Source organism: Podarcis tiliguerta (assembly GCF_965153285.1).
Source record: "Podarcis tiliguerta genome assembly, chromosome: 4".
In the NCBI taxonomy this organism is placed as follows: Eukaryota; Metazoa; Chordata; class Lepidosauria; order Squamata; family Lacertidae; genus Podarcis; species Podarcis tiliguerta.
Genome location: NC_139537.1, coordinates 9949543 through 9970359, shown reverse-complemented (window position 1 = coordinate 9970359; position 20817 = coordinate 9949543). Strand labels below are relative to the sequence as shown.

Genomic DNA, 20817 nt, shown 5'->3' with positions numbered 1-20817 from the left:
TCCTTCACTGCAAGAAGTGAAGTTACAGGGAACCAGATGGAGGAAGAAGAAGAAGAGAAGAAGAAGAGTTTGGATTTGATATCCCGCCTTTCACTCCCCGTAAGGAGTCTCAAAGCGGCTAACAATCTCCTTTCCCTTCCTCCCCCACAACAAACACTCTGTGAGGTGAGTGGGGCTGAGAGACTTCAGAGAAGTGTGACTGGCCCAAGGTCACCCAGCAGCTGCATGTGGAGGAGCGGAGACGCGAACCCAGTTCACCAGATTACGAGACTACCGCTCTTAACCACTATACCACACTGGCCTTCTCGGTACCTTCTCGGTAGTGGCACCCACCCTGTGGAACACCCTCCCGTCCGATGTCATGGAAATAGACAACTACCTGACTTTTAGAAGACATCTGAAGGCAACCCTGTTTAGGGACATTTTTAATGTGTGACATTATAATGTGTTTTTAATATTTTGTTGGAAGCTACCCAGAGTGGCTGTGGAAACCCAGCCAAATGGGTGGGATATAAATTATTATTATTATTATTATTATTACTACTACTACTACTACTACTACAATTACTACAATTACTAGGTTAATATCTTGCCTTTTCTGAAGCTGTTAACTGCAGCTGTTCCCTTTATAATGGTAAAACTATTCTTGTAAATACATATTCTGTTATTGCAATACGCCTGGCCACCTTATGGTGAAGGATGGGCAAGAAATAACTTACTGTTTTGTGGCTCGGTCAAGATGAGAAACTAAAAAGTCCTGCTTAGACATTTGGAGATTGTCTGTTTGACTTCCGAAATGTTTGAAAACCAAGGCGTGGCTTCTGATTGGTTCAGGTGCCCAGAAACAATAGCCGTCAGCCGCATTGGACGTTTGGCTTCCGAAAAACGTTTGAAAACGGGAACACTTACTTCCAGGTTTTCGGTGTTTGGGAACCAAAGCATTTGAGAACCAGGGCGTTTGAGAACCAAGGTACCACTGTAGTCATCAACACCCATTGCTCTCATGGGCAAGATGACTGAGCCAGTTTTTAGCTGTCTCGGTGATTCTTTTGGACTGAAAGGCAGGGGGATATATCTGTGCGTTAATTAATAAATAAAAAATAAGGAACAATTAGCCGACAGGTAATTCTGCCGTGTCTCTGGCTCAGAGAGTGTTTGAATTATTCAGTCCCAGCTGATGCAGAAAGCAGCATTGCTGGTCCCCGCCAGCGGCTGCTTAGAAGCAGGAAAGGTCAGAGCTGTGAATTCTGGAGAATCAGGGGTATGTTTTCTGGGGAAGGAGAGGGATACTTTGCTGGGTTCGCAGGGGCTCTTAATTGTTTTATTTCTCCAGGCACGTCACAATTTTTTCTCCCAGGCTTGGAAGTGCACCCTTTGGGAATTACGGGGCTGGGTTAACAGTGAGCAACGCTGTCAGTCATTAAGCCTCGGCAAGTCGACCCGTCACCAGGTGGTGCCTGGAAAAAAATCTCTCCCCGGGGTATGGAGCTGCATAATTAAGGCCTATATGGAGGGTTTTTTTAAAAAAAGATGCATCCACAATTGGTTTCAGTTGGAGAAATGATGGCAGATTAGATACCCTGTTGGTTTGTTCTGGTCTGCTGCTTCTTGCTGCTTCGTGGACTCCAGGTGGAGAGAGTCTGTCTTGCGTTTGCTACTTTTATGATGATGACTTCTGCACTCGCCTGCCTACTTCAACATCCTGGAGAATCTCCAGTGTTTTTCCTCCCCGCCACCCAAAAGGCGATGGGGTCGAATTAAGAAACAACATTTTTGCTTACTTGCTCTGATTGCAAAGCAGAAACCTTTGACTGTTTTTTTGCTTTTACTTCAGTTGCCCCAAAGTTCTTAATGAAAGGGCGCTGACAAGACAGAAGTACTGTTTTTGGGGGACAGGAGGCGGGCAGGTGTGGAGGATTCCCTGGTCCTGAATGGAGTAACTGTGCCCCTGAAGGACCAGGTGTGCAGCCTGGGAGTCATTTTGGACTCACAACTGTCCATGGAGGCACAGGTCAAATCTGTGTCCAGGGCAGCTGTTTACCAGCTCCATCTGGTACGTAGGCTGAGACCCTACCTGCAAGCGGACTGTCTTGCCAGAGTGGTGCATGCTCTGGTTATCTCTCGCTTGGACTACTGCAATGCGCTCTAGGTGGGGCTACCTTTGAAGGTGACCCGGAAACTACAACTAATCCAGAATGCGGCAGCTAGACTGGTGACTGGGAGCAGCCGCTGAGACCATATAACACTGGTCTTGAAAGACCTACATTGGCTCCCAGTACGTTTCCGAGCACAATTCAAAGTGTTGGTGCTGACCTTTAAAGCCCTCAACGGCCTCGGTCCAGTATATCTGAAGGAGCGTCTCCACCCCCATCGTTCTACCCGGACACTGAGGTCCATCACCGAGGGCCTTCTGGCGGTTCGCTCACTGCGAGAAGCCAAGTTACAGGGAACCAGGCAGAGGGCCTTCTCAGTAGTGGCACCCTCCCTGTGGAATGCCCTCCCACCAGATGTCAAAGAGAACAACAACTACCAGACTTTTAGAAGACATCTGAAGGCAGCCCTGTTTAGGGAAGCTTTTAATGTTTGATGTATTACAGTATTTTAATATTTTTTTGGAAGCCGCCCATTATTATTATTATTATTATTATTATTATTATTATTATTATTATTATACCACCCTATACCGCATAATGCTAGTGGTCAACAAAAGAGGTCTAAAATCTCTCTCTTAAGGCAAATCTAAAAAAAAGTAGTATAAACACTGACAACTGGGAAACACTGGCCTGCAAGCACTCCAGTTGGAGAACAGCCTTTACCAAAGTTGTCATGGGCTTTGAAGACACTTGAACTCAAGTGTGATGGCCTGGGATTCGGACTCGGAGGCTGAACCTGAGGAATCCCAGCCTGCACAGGAGTCCCCGCCTCCAGAACCAGGGGCCTGAGTCTGAAGGGTCCTCACCTATGCTGGAACCTCAGGTGCAGGCACCAGCTGAGTCTGCTCTGGCCCCTGAGGTGATGGAGGACCCATTGCCTGCAGGTGCTCCACTCTCAGCCCCATCAGAGGAAGAGGAGGTTGCCTCTGGGTCCGGTAACCCTCCAGCCTCTCCTGAGCTGCAGAGGCTCAGGGCAGAGAGGCGGAGGGAACTAAGTTCCTGCAGGAGGAGTGCTCACCTCCAGACCAGGAGAGGTGAGTCACCTGTGGACTGGGGCCGCCCTATGCCTTGGGGCAGATAAAAGCCAGCCAGCCCCAGACCCAGGTTGCGGGAGCAACGCTGTAGCTAGCCTATTCCTGCCTGCACCCTGTCCTGCTCTTCTGCCAGAGTTCCTGACCCCACCCAACTCCCTGCCTTGGACCCAGATACAGCTTTGACGGGCAGCCTCCATACCGCACCCTCGACCTCGGACCAGACTCGGACCTCGCCACACTGTTAACCCTCGGGACCAGCACATCAGGACACAAGGGAGAAACGTGCTAAGAGGAAGGCACGCTTGGCAAACCCTCACCGTGATCAACTTCCACCCAGAAACCAATGTCCGCACTGTGGAAGGATGTGTGGATCCAGAATAGGCCTCCACAGTCACTTACGGACTCATTGTTAAAACTGTGTTATGGAAGACAATCTTAATTGGCTAAGAGTGATCGCCAAAGAAGAAGACCCATAGATCTCAGGGCAGTTCACAACATAAAATCACAATATAAAAAACACAAAATACATAATAAAAAAACTTTTGACACGTTCACTGGACCTACCTGCTTCCTCGATTGGCTTGAATGTTATAGCCCTTAGGCATGGATAGGGTGGATATCAAAGCCCCGGTTCATATTTCTTTCTTTTCTAAAAGCTTTTTCTTGCATTTTTATTCAGGCATCAAATCAAACAGTTTTTGAGAATAACTAAAAGGGGGAGCACCTGATTTTGCAGTTTAGTACCCATAAAAGCAAATAAAAATAAGTAGAGATGAAAGCATCCAGCTAAACCTATTCAGAACTGTTTCCCTAACCAAGGCAATATCAATTTGCATCCCTTGATTCAGCTTCTGGGTTCTTTTTGCTATTCAGTTTGCTCTTTTCTGCCGCACTACCCTACTGTGAGCTGAGCTCTAACACTTCCCAGCGTTCCAGCTCTCTTAAAGTGTTTAAAACCTTCTTCTCTCTTCTTGTTTTTCAACTCCTTGCTCTTAGCAATTCTGGCTGCACAACTTTGCAACCTTTCCTCTTTCAACCCACTTTCCAGCTCAGTTTACATACGTTCTTTTCACCCCTTTGTGAACCTTTTAGTCAATCAGAAGGATAGCAGATCCATGGATGAGCCCCATTGCCACATTCCCAGGACAAACCTTTTGACTCTCCTGTGCAAAACATCCCCTTTTCCTTTTGACTCGCCTGCAAAACATCTCGAGCAATGCATCGTTCCTTGGTGTGATGGCCTGGCAAACCGATTCAGAGACTGAACCTGAGGAATCCCAGCCTGCACAGGAATCCCTGCCTCCAGGGCTGGCTGAGCCGGGGCTGGGGCTTGAACCTGAAGGGCCCTCACCTGTGCCGGATCCTCAGGAGCAAACACCAGCTGAATCCGCTCTGGCTCCGGAGGTGATTGAGGACCCATTGCCTGCAGGTGCTCCTCTCCCAGCCCTGTCAGGGGAAGGTGAGGTTGCCTCTGGGTCCAGTGACCCTCCAGCCTCTCCTGAGCTGCAGAGGCTCAGGGCAGAGAGGCGGAGGGAACTAGGTTCTCTCAGGAGGAGTGCTCGCCTTAAGGCCAGGAGAGGTGAGTCACCTGTGGACCGGGGCCGCCCTATGCCTCAGAGGAGATAAAGGCCAGTCAGCCCAGTCCCAGGTTGCGGGAGCAACATCGTTGGTAACCTATTCCTGCCAGTACCCTGTCCTGCTCTTCCCGAGTTCCTGACCACGCCCGGCTCCTTGCCTTGGACCCCGTTTTGCCCTTGACGGACAGTCTCCATACCCTCAACCTAGAACCGGACACACACCCCGGGACCAGCACACTTTGTACTACAGTGTGGCATAAATATTTGGAGACAGCTAAATAAATAAATAAATAAATAATGCGATAATCTAAGCAAATCCCATGAATATAGAAAGAAGTGCATATACCTTCCAAAGTGAAGCCCAAAAGCAATGCGAGAGAGAGGGAGAGAAAAAGGAATGTGTCATGCTATTATGCAAAGCACAAATGAATGCGAGACCTTACTTAATGAATACAAGAGCCTGTTTAAATAAATATAGGATCCAATCAGCGTGGGTGTGACCCGCTCCTGACTGATGATGACTAGTCGTAGCGAAAATGAACACTTTGTAAATTAAGCACTTGAAAGGGGGCATGTGCTTTCCGTCATAAGCAAGTACGTAGGATGTTACGTCCCGTACTATTTTTCTAGCGAAAGATGCACCACAACTCACCTTGAATGCCTCGCTTGTTCTCACAGTTGTGCCCACCTGAGAGGTGCCGTGACTGAGTTCCAGTGAGTTCCAGCTGTAGAAAAAAGCCTTGCTTACATGGGTGGCTGTCAACAGGAGAATACAATTCTCTATAACTTTCCCAGGGTTGTTTCCCCCATCTCCTCATGTGGTGAAATTCAGAGATAAGCACAGGAAAGGCAGGAATACTTCGAAGTTAGCATTCCCCATGTTTGGATTTCATTTTCACCAGGTAGGGATGAATTTAAGAGTGGGGGAGAAATGCTGGATAGAATCAGACTGCAAAGGGCTTTAACTGGGGTCGCCACATGTTGACTATTTCCTTATTTGTATTAAAATATTCCTTTTCAGGCTGATAAGTAACACAGCTTGTGTTTATTTATTTGTAATTAATTACATTTATATCTCGCCCCTTTCCTGCAAGGATCTCAAGGTGGCATGCATACTTCTCTCTTTCCATGTTTTATCTTCTCAACAACCCTGTAAAGTAGGTTGTTGTTGTTTAGTCGTTTAGTCGTGTCCGACTCTTCGTGACCCCATGGACCAGAGCACGCCAGGCACTCCTGTCTTCCACTGCCTCCCGCAGTTTGGTCAAACTCATGCTGGTAGCTTCGAGAACACTGTCCAGCCATCTCGTCCTCTGTCGTCCCCTTCTCCTTGTTCCCTCCATCTTTCCCAACATCAGGGTCTTTTCCAGGGAGTCTTCTCTTCTCATGAGGTGGCCAAAGTATTGGAGCCTCAGCTTCACGATCTGTCCTTCCAGCGAGCACTCAGGGCTGATTTCCTTCAGAATGGATCGGTTTGATCTTCTTGCAGTCCATGGGACTCTCAAGAGTCTCCTCCAGCACCATAATTCAAAAGCATCCATTCTTCGGCGATCAGCCTTCTTTATGCTCCAGCTCTCACTTCCATACATCACTACTGGGAAAACCAGTAGTGATGTATATGGTAAAGTGATGTATGGTAAAGTAGGTAGGTTAGGCTAAATTTAAGCAGGTTACTGCCTGGTCCATGATCACCCCACGAGCTTCAAGGCTGAGTAAGAATTTGAATGCTGGTCTCCTGCGTGCTAGTACAACATTCCAACCACTACATCATACTGCCTCTCCCTGATAATAGTCAGATAAAGTACTGTTTAATGTTCTCTTACCAATAATACATCATGTCTTTTCAATCTCTAGCATTACTACCTTTCACAGAATCATAGGATTGTAGGGACAAAGGAACCCCAAGGGTCATCTAGCCCAGATATATAATCTAGGTGCCAAATGGCTCCTTAAACCACGGTTACGGTCAGCAAAACAGAATGCCTAGCTGCCATTTTTGGACCAGATGGCTCAAAAGTCGTATTTTTCAATACGACTTTTGGGTTCCTAAAATTCATTCCAGTTGGGCAGATAAAATACAGTGGTACCTCGTTTTTTGAACATAATCCGTTTCAGAAGAGTGTTCCTGTTCTGAAACGTTCAAAAACTGAAAACTGAACAAGGAAGCCTCACTACAGAAAACTGAATATGGAAGCCGCGTGGCATGTATGACTTCCAAGGTGGGTTTGAAAACCAAAGCATTTACTTCCAGGTTTACAGTGTTCGAAAACTGAAACATTCGTCAACGGAGACGTTCGAAAACCAAGGTACCACGGTATAACCATAGCTGTCAACCGTCCCTTATTTGGCGGGAAAGTCCCTTATCCCAGCGCTGTGTCCCGCTGCTGTCCCTTATTGATGATGTCCCTTCAATTTCCCGGGTTTCAAAGGAAGCAGCTCCTCTCCCTCCCTCCCTGCCGGCCAGGGAGGAGGGAGGCTCCAACTGTGTTGCTTGGCTGCGTTGCTCACCCAATAAGGAGTCTAAGAACGACTGGGGGGTGGAGCTTGCATGCCTTGTGCCGATCAAATCGACCACGTTGCCTGGGGACTCGCCTTTGCTCAGCGCTTCCCAGCAGAGAGGTGACGGTGGTTTTCCTTGCTGCATCCCCTTTGCTGGGTTGCTGCACTATGGGAACCACCACTTGAGGCTTTGTTTGGCTGCTGGCTGGGCTTTCTGCCTTTGGCTCAGAGGGGCTCAGAAGTTGAACATACCTGTGCTTGGAAAATCCCTTATTTTGAGGCTGCTGGTGCCTTATTTTCAAATCTGTAAGTTGACAGCTATGGGTATAACAGAATTCTACAGGGTGTGTTTCTAGTGTGCGAAAACAGGCAAGGTCCAAGGGTTTCCCAAGCATGCATGTCTAGATGGTGAAGACTTCAGGCGCCATCCTGGTGCCCAGGCATCTTCACTTGGTCGCAAGTGGCCAATACCCAGGTGCAAAATGCGCATGGCGAATTTCAAACACTGGTCTTGTTTAGCCCCCTGCAATGCAATTCAGTTTATCTGCTTTGGGTATCTGCCTCCCCTCCCTCCCTTGGCCTGGCTGGAGCTCTTGAGACAATTTGACAGGTTTCTTCACAAGCTATGCAAAAGTGAGAGTCCATTGCAAGTACTCAGGGGCGTCTTACCCATAGAGGCTAGTGGCGCAGGGCGCCGGGGCGCCAAGTTCTGGAGGGCGCCAGGGAAGAGGCGGAGGCTGGACACGACGCCTCCTGGCATAAGCTCGCTGCCCTCGCCCGCCTCCGCCATGCCATGCCGAAGCAGCGCCGGGCCCGGAGCCTCCGTCTGCCATGGCCACTGCAGCACAAAGTGGCCAGCTGAGCCGGGAGGCATCACATCCAGCCTCCGCCTCTTCCCGGCCGGAGGAACTGCCCTCCAGCCACTGCCTGCCTCCTCCAGCTCCACCAGCAGTGCCATCCTCCCTAAAAAACTCTGGGAACGGGGGGGGGGGGGGGCGCCGGAGGGAGCTTTGCACCACGGCACCGGATATACTTAAGACAGCCCTGCAAGTACTCACAACAATCTGTGCAAAGGGGGCGTCATTTCTTTGTTTTCCTACCTGCAGAGAAAAAGACTAGTTCTACTCCGAAGCCTGCTTTGAGCACTTATTCTGGGAAGCATAGATGCGAAATTGCTTGCTTCTGGTATAGTGTGGCAGCTAGTCTGAATCTCATCACTGTACAGTGGTACCTCTGGTTACGAACTTAATTCATTCCGGAGGTCCGTTCTTAACCTGAAACTGTTCTTAAGCTGAGGTACCACTTTAGCTAATGGGGGCCCCGCTGCCGCCACGCGATTTCTGTTCTCATCCTGAGGTAAAGTTCTTAACCCGAGGTACTACTTCCAGGTTAGCGGAGTCTGTAACCTGAAGCGTTTGTAACCTGAGGTACCACTGTGATTAATTTACTATGTTAGCTTTTCCTAGTAACTCTGGTCCCAGATGTTTGGGGCTGCATCTCATCGGGTTATGGAGTCCACCCACTCTAGCATCCTGCCCACTCTAAATTTGTTTTCTTTCTGCCGCCGCTGCCAAAACCAAAACCAGTGGGGTCTCGGAGGACTTGAAAAATTTGACCAGAGGCTGGATTGAGCCCCCGCGTCACCCCTGCCCTAGACCCTCCCATCTGGGGGACACGGGGAGGAAAAACCCCAGGATCACAGATAATGCTTTTCAAATCATACACTTCCCTCTTTTTGTAAATAGCAGCTCTAGAGGGATACAAATTGCTTTTCTCACCCTCTCCCCGGACGCAGCATGGAGCTCCACAGCTCTGAAACTTTGGCGAAGTTAGTGTGTGTGTTTCTAACTCTGCCTGTGTTTAAATTGTAAAGGAGGCCAGCTGCAGCCCCTCAGACTTAGGCAGCCCTCCGCCGCCACCCCCCACCACACATTTCTGCAATCCATTCAACACATTTCAACAGGTAAGGGGTTCTCAGTTCCCAGGTGTGATTTTTTTGCTAGAATACCTTTTTTTAAAAAAACAAAACAAAAAACAAACATGGCTCATCTTACCTTTGTGCGTATTTTAGAATCTCACCTTCACACTTTGGGGATTTCATTCAGTTTAAAATAGTGTGGAAGAAACGGCTTTAACTAACTTTATTTCTTTGGTTAAACTATGTGCCTACTTGTAAAAGTAAGAGGTAAAGGACCCCTGGGCGGTTAAGTCCTGTCAAAGGAAATATTTGCGGCACTCATCTTGCTTTCAGGCCAAGGGAGCTGGTTTGTCCACAGACAGCTTTCCAGGTTATGTGGCCAGCAGGACTAAACTGCTACTGGCGCATGGAGGACTGTGACAAGTGCCAGAGAGCATGGAAACGTCATTTCCCTTCCTGCCACAGCGGTACCTATTTATCTACTTGCACTGGTGTGCTTTTGAACTGTTAGGTTGGCAGGAGCTGGGACAGAGCAATGGGAGCTCACTCCGTTGCAGGGATTCAAACCACTGACATTCTGATCACCAAGCCCAAGAGGCTCATTGGTTTAGATCACAGCACCTATGCGCCTACTTGTGCAAGCAGAGCAATATATTTCCCCCATAGCTTTTGCACGCTCTTTCAGACATTGATCCATACAAGTGAGCTGGGTAACACTCAGATTTGCTGTGTGGGAAAGACTAGCGGGGACCACGCAACACAGAGACATGTTTAGGACTCTTTCATGTACAGGATTCGTTTCCTACATGGGTATGCTGTATAATCCCATGCACAGTTTGTCATGTGCTAAGCATATGCACCTCCAGCAATCCCCATTTAAGGTGTACATCAGTCCTAGCCCAGCATCCCATTCTCACAGTGGGTAGTCAGATGCGCATGGCATCGCCAGCCATGGTTTTAAAGCTGTCTATGCGACAACGAATGCTAAAAGTGAACTGTGAATTGTGATGAACAAACATTTGTCCGTACAAATCTATAGCCCTTCTCCTTATTTAAAAACAACAACAACAACAACAACCAGGTGGGCAATATAAAATATTATTTTAAAAGACAATAAAATAGCAGAATAGGAAGTTCAGCAACAATGGTACATGGTCAGATTTTCTGATGCAGATTTTCATGGTCAGATTTCTCTTCCTGCCTCTGTAACCTATTGGCAAAACTTTGTATGCTAGCACAGTGGCCTGAGCTATAAACAGCGCATCAGTGCTGTTGCACTCTAAATCCCATCATCCCTGATGTTTGGCCATGCTGCCTGGAACCAATGGGAGTTGGGAGTCTATAAGCCCATTTCAGGAGGGGTGGCGCTGTGGATTAAACCACAGAGCCTAGGGCTTGCCGATCAGAAGGTTGGCGGTTTGAATCCCCGTGATGGGGTGAGCTCCCGTTGCTCGGTCCCTGCTCCTGCCAACCTAGCAGTTCGAAAGTACTTCAGAGTGCAAGTAGATAAATAGGTACCACTCCGGCGGGAAGGTAAATGGCGTTTCCTTGCGCTGCTCTGGTTCGCCAGAAGCGGCTTAGTCTTGCTGGCCACATGACCCGGAAGCTGTACGCTGGCTTCCTCGGCCAATAAAGCGAGATGAGCGCCGCAACCTCAGAGTCGTCTGCGACTGGACCTAACGGTCAGGGGTCCCTTTACCTTTACCCCCATTTCATATGCACTACTGACTGAGCTATCCCAGCTGGAATGTGGCTCTCAGGCTGGAGAAAAGGTCCTCCGTGCTTGATGAAGATACTAAACATTGTGCGTAGTATTTTGAGAAGCAAATGATTTCTCTCTGCACTGCTTGTAACTTTACGCATTTCTACACGGAAAGAATGCATCTTGTTTACCCCTAAGCTGAGTCCCTTTCAGCAAAGTGCATCTTAGCAACTGCTTTCATTTACCATTTCCAGGTGTCTCTCTCTCTCTCTCTCTCTCTCTCTCTCTCTCTCTCTCTCATGCCTTTCAGCCTCAGATATTTTTACACATCCTCTGAAGGCATCTTGGAACGAGGTGTCAAAGGGTTGGCATGCAGTTGTCAGCAGGTTATTTGTTCCGCTTGGGGGGGTGTCCTTGAAAGTGGGAGGGAGACAAGAGAGGGAGAGAAGAGGGGAGAGGGTGGAAGGAATGAAAGAGGGAAAGGAAGGGAATACCAGAATTGGCTTGGCCCAAAACTGCATGGGATGAGGAGGCAGTAAAGTGGTACCTCGGGTTACATACACTTCAGGTTACAGACTCCGCTAACTCAGAAATAGTACCTCGGGTTAAGAACTTTGCTTCAGGATGTGAACAGAAATCGTGCTCCAGCTAAAGTGGTGCTTCAGGTTAAGAACAGTTTCAGGTTAAGAACGGACCTCCAGAACGAATTAAGTACTTAACCCGAGGTACCACTGTAGTTGTAAATTCTGGGGTGCATGTTGTTTATGGCTATGCCCTTTCTATACCAAGGTTTTCCAAAATTAGCTCTCCAGCTCTTGTTGGACTACAACTCCCATTAGCAGAACCAGTGGTCAGAGATGATGGGAATTGTAGTCCAAAAACAGCGGGTGACCCAAGTTTGATAAACCTTGTTCTATACAGTAAAACTGACCAGTGTGGACATTATAGCTTCAATACTAAGCTAGTTTTTTGCTCCCCACAACTCTGCTTAAAATCCAGCCTGATGGGAAGCATGGGAAAAGCTATTGGACCCATTGTCCATCTAACTTAGTATTGTCTACACCAACTGGCAGCTTCCCAGGGTTTTAGGCAGGGGAAACTCCCTGCCCTGCCTAGCAATGCTAGGGGTTGAACCGAGACTTTCTGCACGCAAAGCAAATCCCCCACCACTGTGCTACAGTTCCTCTCCCAATGAAGAGTTCTGTTGGACCCTAAAGCTTGCTCATGCTTAGTGACATTTTGGCTGCCCAAAATAAAAGGACCTGAGCATCTTAAAACAAGGAGTTCAGCCCTTAGCCATGCATACTAATGAAACCTCCCTCTTCCTCTGCTTAGCTTGTTTGGTGGATTTCCCTCCGGGAAGGAAAAAAAGCCCATTTATTGCCCTGTGCAGAAGATTGGCATATACCCTTCCGGGAGATGGCATCATTGTGCCTGCTGTGAAAAATGTTGCTGCCCTTTGTCCCTGCATCTACTGAACAGATGCCTGGTGGCCATTTTCCCTTCCCCTTGCTCTGCTTCATTGACTGCTGCTTGCAGATGCAATATAATGTCGAGTCTGACCAAGGGCCTTTGAATCTGAAAGGCGGCAAGAAATTGTCTATCCACTCCTAATTTTCATTGCGTGAGACCAGTGGATCCATTAGGCCAAGTTGGCAGCAGCAGTCAGCCAGGCTGGGAATTAGCTGAAGATTCCAGGAGCACGGAAGGGCCTCTTTTCCAGCCTTAAAGGTAAAGGGACCCTTGACCGTTAGGTCCAGTCGCGAATGACTCTGGGGTTGCGGCGCTCATCTCATTTTATTGGCCGAGGGAGCCAGCGTACAGCTTCCAGGTCATGTGGCCAGCATGACTAAGCCGCTTCTGGCGATCCAGAGCAGCGCAAGGAAATGCCATTTACCTTCCCGCCAGAGTGGTACCTATTTATCTACTTGCACTTTGACGTGCTTTCAAACTGCTAGGCTGGCAGGAGCAGAGACCGAGCAATGGGAGCTCACCCCGTCGTGGGGATTCAAACCGCCGACCTTCTGATTGGCAAGTCCTAGGCTCTGTGATTTAACCCACAGTGCCACCCGCATCCCATGAATTGGGCTTATAGACTCCCAACCCCCATTGGTCCCAGGCAGCATGGCCAAACATCAGAGATGATGGGATTCGGACCGCTGACCTTCTAATCGGTAAGCCCTAGGCTCTGTGGTTTAGACCACAGCGCCACCCAACTCCAGCCTTACCCAGCTAGTATTGCCATTCATTGTCCTTCCTGCCAGGCCTCCATAGGCTTCTGAATGGCAAACTCTGGTGCTGTTTGCCTGAAACAGCCTAGCAGGCCAAAGTTGGCCCATGGGCAGGTCGTTCCCCACCCCGATGTCATGGACTGACTGGACACAGAGCAGTGGTGGGAGGAACCAGTGGGGAAACCCCCAAGGGAAGAAGGCTCAGAGCCCAGGGATTGGTGGTGGGACAATGAGGGAGAAGGGGGAGAAGCCTGGGAAGAGGAGGTGGTGTCGGAAGCTGAAGGGGTAACAGGGTTTAGTGAGAAGGGAGAGTCCGTGTCAGACAGGCAGCAGGGTGGGAGGAGGAGGCCAAGAGGCAGAGATGAATCAGGCTGGTGAAGAAGCCAAGGTGTCTCCCCCTCCTGCTGCAACAAGCTTCCCTGGTCCCCACAGGACCAGGAGAGGTATGAAGCGTGAGGAGCAGAGGGAGACACGGGCGCAGTCTCAGATTGCTTGGGAAGGACCTGGGGGAGGAGGAGACTTAGGCTGCTGTGGGAATTCTGGGACCTTCAGCCTCCACAACTGCCTCATAAGGTCAAGACCTACCAAAGAAGAGTTGCTGTGCTCATTAGGCCGGGCACCCCTGAGCAGACCCCCTATTTCTTCCAATAAAGAGTTCTCTTCACTAACTCTGTGTAATTTATTGCTGGCTCACTCCTGACACCTGAGATAGAAAATGATTCTTTGTCTATAGCACATGTGGCTAATCTAGGGGGAAATGGGGCCATTTGCCATGCATGTGAGGCGGAATTCCATAGGCTGACCTGAACCAGCCCAGTAGTTAACTGCAGGACTCCATTTTACTTGAGATGCAAAGAGAATTTTGAAGTGGGCTGGGGCCACTGTGAGTTTCTGGGGCTCCAGAAAACCTTGTTCAGGCAGTGGAGAGATTAGGAACTCTGCATTCTGACCGGTGCGGATAGATACGTCTGTAAGTGGGAGAACAGACCATGGGTAAGGTTACATCGCTGGGACGCGGGTGGCACTGTGGGTTCAACCACAGAGCCTAGGACTTGCCGATCAGAAGGTCGGCAGTTCGAATCCCTGCGACGGGGTGAGCTCCCGTTGCTCGGTCCCTGCTCCTGCCAACCTAGCAGTTCGAATGCACCTCAGAGTGCAAGTAGATAAATAGGTACCGCTCCGGCGGGAAGGTAAACAGCGTTTCCATGCGCTGCTCTGGTTCGCCAGAAGCGGCTTAATCATGCTGGCCACATGACCCGGAAGCTGTACGCCGCTCCCTTGGCCAATAAAGCAAGATGAGCGCCGCAACCCCAGAGTCGGTCATGACTGGACCTAATGGTCAGGGGTTCCTTTACCTTTACCTAAGGTTACATCGTCGCCAGTGGTAAACAAAGCAGCAGAACGACATTGGTGGCGTTTGGCTTTGTCAGCATTGCGTGGATGTGATATATGTGGCCACGGGGCGAGACCAAATCTCTCTCTCTCTTGTACAGATGGAGTTATAGTTGCACTTTGGTCTTCGGGGGACGGGGGTCTGAATTACACGGAGCACCTTTTAACATGGGAGGGCTTGGGGCTTCATTCATCTGCTTGCTCTGAAACTTCATGGCCTCACGGATGGGGCCGCAGCACAAGCTGTGATCAAAACCCTACTGACAAAGAGAGAGAAGGGGGTGGGGTGAGGAGCGATGTGCCGTTTCGACAATGTACAAGGCAAGCTCGACATAAACCAGGGAGGGGATTTCACGCCAGCCCCCCTGCCATCGTGACATGGTCCAGCGACCAAATGCGAGAAAGGGAGGAAGCGAGGGAGGAGAAATGGGCTTTTAGTTCTCTGAACCTTAGCAAATCTTTTTTTCTGGGTGCGTGCGGGGGAGGCAATGCTGAACAGATAAAACCCTTTGCTGGGTTCCCCCCCCCCCCGCCCCGTCCCGACCCTCCCCGCATGCCTTTTGGAAAGAGATACTGTGCAGTCGCCGTATGGTTTTGGTTACGCCAGCCCGTAACTTTTATACAACATGTTAGAAAGTATTATAAAGTTTTATTTTTGTTGTTTTTGCAGAGTCTGGCACAAATTTCTCGGGGCGATTTGTTTTCTTTGCAGTTAACGGAAAGTGCGCGGTCGCTCCCCGGGATTACGCTACTTTCTGCCTCCCGTTCCCAGGGCGTTTGTAAAATAATAATAATAAAAGGGCAGTTTTAGTGATGTTCCCGGGAATTTTGGGAAGGCCTTTTTGGAGTGGTGCTGTGCTCAGAACTTGGCTGCTGTGACACACATGGCTCTGCTTCCTGTAGGCATCTCTGGTTTGTTGCTGGCCCAGTGATCTCTGGTCTCTCCGGCAGTGGTTGTTGGTTGTTCTCTGATGAAAATAGGGACATTAATAGTAGTAGTAGTAGTAGTAGGGGACACGGGTGGCACTGTGGGTAAAAGCCTCGGCGCCTAGGGCTTGCCGATCGAAAGGTTGGCGGTTCGAATCCCCGCGGCGGGGTGCGCTCCCGCTGTTCGGTCCCAGCGCCTGCCAACCTAGCAGTTCGAAAACATCCCTGGGTGCAAGTAGATAAATAGGGACCGCTTACTAGCGGGAAGGTAAACGGCGTTTCCGTGTGCGGCTCTGGCTCGCCAGAGCAGCGATGTCACGCTGGCCACGTGACCCGGAAGTGTCTTCGGACAGCGCTGGCCCCCGGCCTCTTTGAGTAAGATGGGCGCACAACCCTAGAGTCTGTCAAGACTGGCCCGTACGGGCAGGGGTACCTTTACCTTACTACTAGTAGTAGTAGTAGTAGTAATAATAATAATAATAAAATTCCCCATCTATCTGACTGGGTTGCCCCAGCCACTCTGGCTGACCTACAACATATAGAAAAACATAATAAAACATTAACCTTAAAAGGAAAAAAAACACTTCCCTACACAGTGCATCATTCAGATGTCTTCTAAAGGTTGTAGAGTTACTTATCCCCTTGGCTCAGGGGGTCACATAACTCCATACGCTTCTCTGATGAAAACAGGGATGTCCTAAGGGAAAGTGGTGCTGGAGGAGATTCTTGAGAGCCCCCTGGACTGCAAGAAGATCAATCCGATCCATTCTGAAGGAACTCAGCCCTGAGTGCTCACTGGAAGGACAGATCCTGAAGCTGAGGCTCCAATATTTTGGCCACCTCATGAGAAGAGATGACTCCCTGGAAAAGGCCCTGGTGTTGGGAAAGATGGAGGGCACAAGGAGAAGGGGACGTCAGAGGACGAGATGGTTGGACAGTGTTCCCCAAGCTACCATCTTGAGCCACATCCAGCCCCCGGGCCTTAATTTGCCTACCCCTGATTTAGTGGGAAGCTATCAATTGCAACAACGGGAACCTTTTTATCTAACTAAGCCAAATTGCAGCCTAGAATGGGAAGGATGGATTTCATGCAGATATGCACCCACTCAAAAGGTTGGAAACAGTTCAAAAATCGCTATGGGTGTGCAGCGAAGTGTTCAATTATGGACTGCTAGGTGCTTGTGACAACCAGACTAAAACATGTGCATAGTGTTTGGGGCAGGTTTTGCAGCCAAATTGCCATGTTCTGTTGAGGCTAGTTTTGGGGTTTCCAAGATCCCAGGGTGGCCACAGATCGTCAGAGGGCACCCACGCAGGCACACAAATAAACACGTGTACACACACAGGCTGTAGATTTCCTGTGTTGCAGGGGGTTGGACTAGATAACCCTTGGGGTCCCTTCTAGCTCTTCAACTCTTATGACTCTATGGTTCCTGTAGTGTCTACAAGACCCTCAGATGTAATTTGCTGCACATATCCTGCCTTTCAGGCAGCAGTGAGATATGAATGGAGGGAAACACCCCCCCCCCAAATAAAGGACACACTTAAAAAAGAAATAAATAGTAATATTAATAATGGGCAGTAGGAAGAATTACTTCCTGCTCCAGAAGATTTAAGTTGTTTCCCATTTATTTATTTATTCATTTATTTATTTTAAAAACCTAACTTTTACATTCGCATCAAACTATTTAATAGCAAACAAACCATTACTAGTACATAACATGCTATATATGTATACACCAACCAAAACAAAATAGGAGTATCTAGCTTTCAATGATGATAAATTATGATAATAAGTATAAAGTTTTTAAAAGCTGGGAAACGGAGGCAAAATTTTCAGATTAGAATAGAATAGGAAAATCCAGTTTCTAAAATTAATAATAAACTCACCTTCTCCTAAACTTCTAAAAAATAAAAATGTCGTAACTAACCTGGCCCTCTCCCTCTTCATCTGTGTTCTGCTGGCGTTTAAAGACTTTCCTTTTAAAAATCAAACCTTTGATTCTCCTGCTGATTACTTTTATAAATGGTTAGCCCTGGTTCTGAGGGCTTCATTTTTTTAATGCTGCGTTTTAGCCCGCAAGCGGTGATGATCCAGTTGTTTTAAAAAATGAGTTACTGTGAATTTTTTGTGTGTGTTTGGTTTTACTTTGTGGGATACTTTCAACCTCAGAAAATTAGCAGGATGGGTTCTGTGCCCATCTCTATTGAGGATTTGCCTGTGGAGAGGTCAAATGACAGTGATTTGAATGTGGGGTGTTTATGAACCTTCCTGTTAATTATTACACCACCCTACCCTTTTCAGTACATTTCCCCCATCAGTTTCCAAATATAATTTTTTTTCCAAAATAAAAAAAAACTGGATTTATTGCGCCAGGGAGACAAGAGTGCTTTAATCCACTTTAACTGCAATAAAACCTATTATCCCATTTTGTGCATGCAAAAAAATACTAACAGGAAACCTTCTTCTCTGCCAGAGGCCCCCAGTTGGGTGGCAAATTTTATATTTTCTGGGTCCAGTGTGGCAGCTGCGTGTGTAAATGAAGCCATGGCTGACAGAGTATGCTACGGAAATAACAAAGATTTGTTGAGCTCCCTTTCTCTCCAATCCTCTGCCGTGTATTGCAGAAACATTGGGAGCTGCCATACACTGAGCCAGGGACGCGGGTGGCACTGTGGGTTAAACCACAGAGCCTAGGACTTGCCGATCGGAAGGTTGGCGGTTTGAATCCCCGCGACGGGGTGATCTCCCGTTGCTCGGTCCCTGCTCCTGCCAGCCTAGCAGTTCAAAAGCACGTCAAAGTGCAAGTAGATAAATAGGTACCGCTCCGGCGGGAAGGTAAACGGGGTTTCCATGCGCTGCTCTGGTTCGCCAGAAGCGGCTTAGTCATGCTGGCCACATGACCCGGAAGCTGAACACCGGCGTCCTCGGCCAATGAAGCAAGATGAGCGCCGCAACCCCAGAGTTGTCCACGACTGGACCTAATGGTCAGGGGTCCCTTTACCTTTATACACTGAGCCAGAGAATTGGTCCATTTGGCTGAGCATCATTGGCACTGACTGGCAGCAGCTCTGCAAGATCCCAGGCAGGCAGGATTCCCAGTCCTATAGCTGGACGTTTAGGGGGGATGAACCCAGGACCTCCCCCCCCCCATGGATGCTCTACCTGTTGAGCTACAGCCCTTTCCAGCTGTGCCACTGGGGCAAGCCCCTTCCTTCCTTCCCTTCTGGCAAGGAGAAGGACCCGCTCATCAAATGATACCCTACGAAGCATGTTTCCGCCCCTAGCCTTCCACACTCCAAAGCACCCTCTCTCTTGATGTTCGATTGACTTTTGCTCCTTATCTGTTACGGCTCAGTTTCATCATGCAATCGCCTGCTGGTGCAACCTTCTGTCTCCTCCTCGGAGGGCATGATCACTGGGCTTAGAAATCGCAGCGATGTATGATTAAATCCAGCCTCAATACTCTTGGATTCCCTTTCCAGCTGGCTGCTTAAAATGACAAGAACCTTTCTCCCCACCCCCGAAGTCATATACAACAGGAAACTCAAGAGCTTTCTAACCAATGTCTGAAAACGGCAGGATTCCCCTTGTTATTTAATACCTGCTTAATCAAGACTACACCTGAATGCCTTGTGCATCTCTGTGCATTTATTCAGAGGTCATCTCCGCCAGTGGATTGAATGGGATCTTCTCCTTCGCAAGGGGGCAGCCCAAATTGTGCTCAGTATACAGTATTTGCAAATGGTGATTCCTCACATAGGCTTTGCCAAGAAGTTATCTGAGTCTCTGTGCATGTTTTTTTGTGTGTGTTTGTTTGATGTATCTTTGTCCCCCCCTTGTTGTCCTGGTGTTTTCCTTCCTTCTTCTGTTTTCCTTTTTTGGGTTGCAATTTTCAGTTATTTATTTTCTGTCTGTGTTTGTGTTTTGTGTTTAACAGGTCCTCCCTTGCATTGTTCATCTGCTTCATCAACCCCTATTGAGCAAACCCCCTCCCCTCCCCCCTCCCCGCCAGCCAATGAGAGCCAGAGGAGGTTGCTAGGCAATGGGGTGGCCCAGCCAGCTCAGGACTCTGACTCTGAAGAAGAGTTTGTCCCCAATTCATTCTTAGTTAAAAGTGGCTCTGGGAATCTCTCCCTCCCTTCTATTGGTGAGTTCATTCTATCTACCTACTTAACTGTGTTACTGCTTTAAATATATACAGTATATATATACATATGTATTTGTTGGTTATTTTGTATTTGAAATGTTTTGAAACTCTTTTTAGCAAGATGCATTTGCCAAGCGCGCATTACAGTTGGGAACAATCTGCTTCTTTTGTTGCATCTTGCTGTTCGAAGTTTTGCAAACGGATTTTTTTTGTGTGTTTTTTGTGTTGTTGTTGTTTTTTTTTTTGCAGGGGAGGAGGCTTGCGTGGGTGGGCTTGCTTTGCATTGCAGCTCAACTCTGCAACTCTTGCTGATTTTGGACCCCCCCCCCATGGCTGAATGGTTAGGGGGGTGGTTCGGCCTGGCCTGATCTCAAGTTGCATTTTTAGAGCTGCAGAAAGAATGTGTGGGTTGGAGTAAATTCCACCCGGCGTGCATTTGATGGAGATTTTGCAGTCAGGGTGGCAAAAACATTTGTCTGCGTTACAGGTTTCACTGACTTAATGTTCAGCCCACCTCTCTCCCGCCAGTCTCCTCTGCAAGATTATTTGGGTTGCTTGTGTGTTTAAATATAATGAACTGGACCATTCGGTTAAATCTCATGCATTCTGTTTTGAATTTTATGTGGCTGTTGTTTTTTCCCCTGCTGAATTTTGGAGTCTCTGTTTCTGAATGAAAAATTAAAATGATACAGTATATCAATATTGGGAGAGTAAAAGAAACTTTGGATCTTTTCACAACTCCAAGCAAATCCTTAGGTTTTGTTCCAGGAATATGTGTCAACCGCATTTGTGTTTGTCCATGTGTTGTTTATTTTTGTGACCCATTTTAGAAAATCGGATGATATTTATGCTTTTCAGAAATACTGGTGGTGGTGGTTTTCTCCCCCCAGTCCGATTGGGTCCTAACAGGTCAGGAGAGAGTGTCTTTTGACTTCAGAAACTGCGGGAGCTTTTTTAAAAAAGGGGTGTGTGTTGTTTTTTCAGCTTCTGGCTGAGACAGCTGCAAGGAGTACCTTGTGAATTTGGAGGCTGTAAAAATAGCCACTTGTTCTACACATGCCGTGTTTTTTTGCAAAAAGTGAGTTGTTTGCATTACTAGTGCGTGGACGCTACTTTGAGTAAAATATTGGATTGGGTTGGGGAGAGGGGAAAAGAAATTCTTGGAGTTTGCAGGTTATATTAAGGTTATATAGTCACAGCCAGCTTGGTTTTACACTTGGTTCCCAATCCCAAATG

General features: G+C 48.2%; 1 protein-coding gene across 14 annotated transcripts in view; it reads left to right on the top strand.

Moving 5' to 3' along the window:
- TENM4 (teneurin transmembrane protein 4) overlaps positions 1–20817 on the top strand; it is a 636641-nt gene that overhangs the window by 337068 nt on the left and 278756 nt on the right. For 12 of the 14 annotated variants that reach the window (XM_083435951.1, XM_083435958.1, XM_083435956.1 and 9 more), the window contains one exon: positions 19372–19581. The exons of the other annotated variants lie outside the window; for them this stretch is intronic. In XM_083435951.1, the coding sequence (XP_083292077.1) occupies positions 19372–19581 (210 nt within the window). The remainder of the gene's footprint in view (positions 1–19371; positions 19582–20817) is intronic. 14 annotated transcript variants of the gene reach the window in all.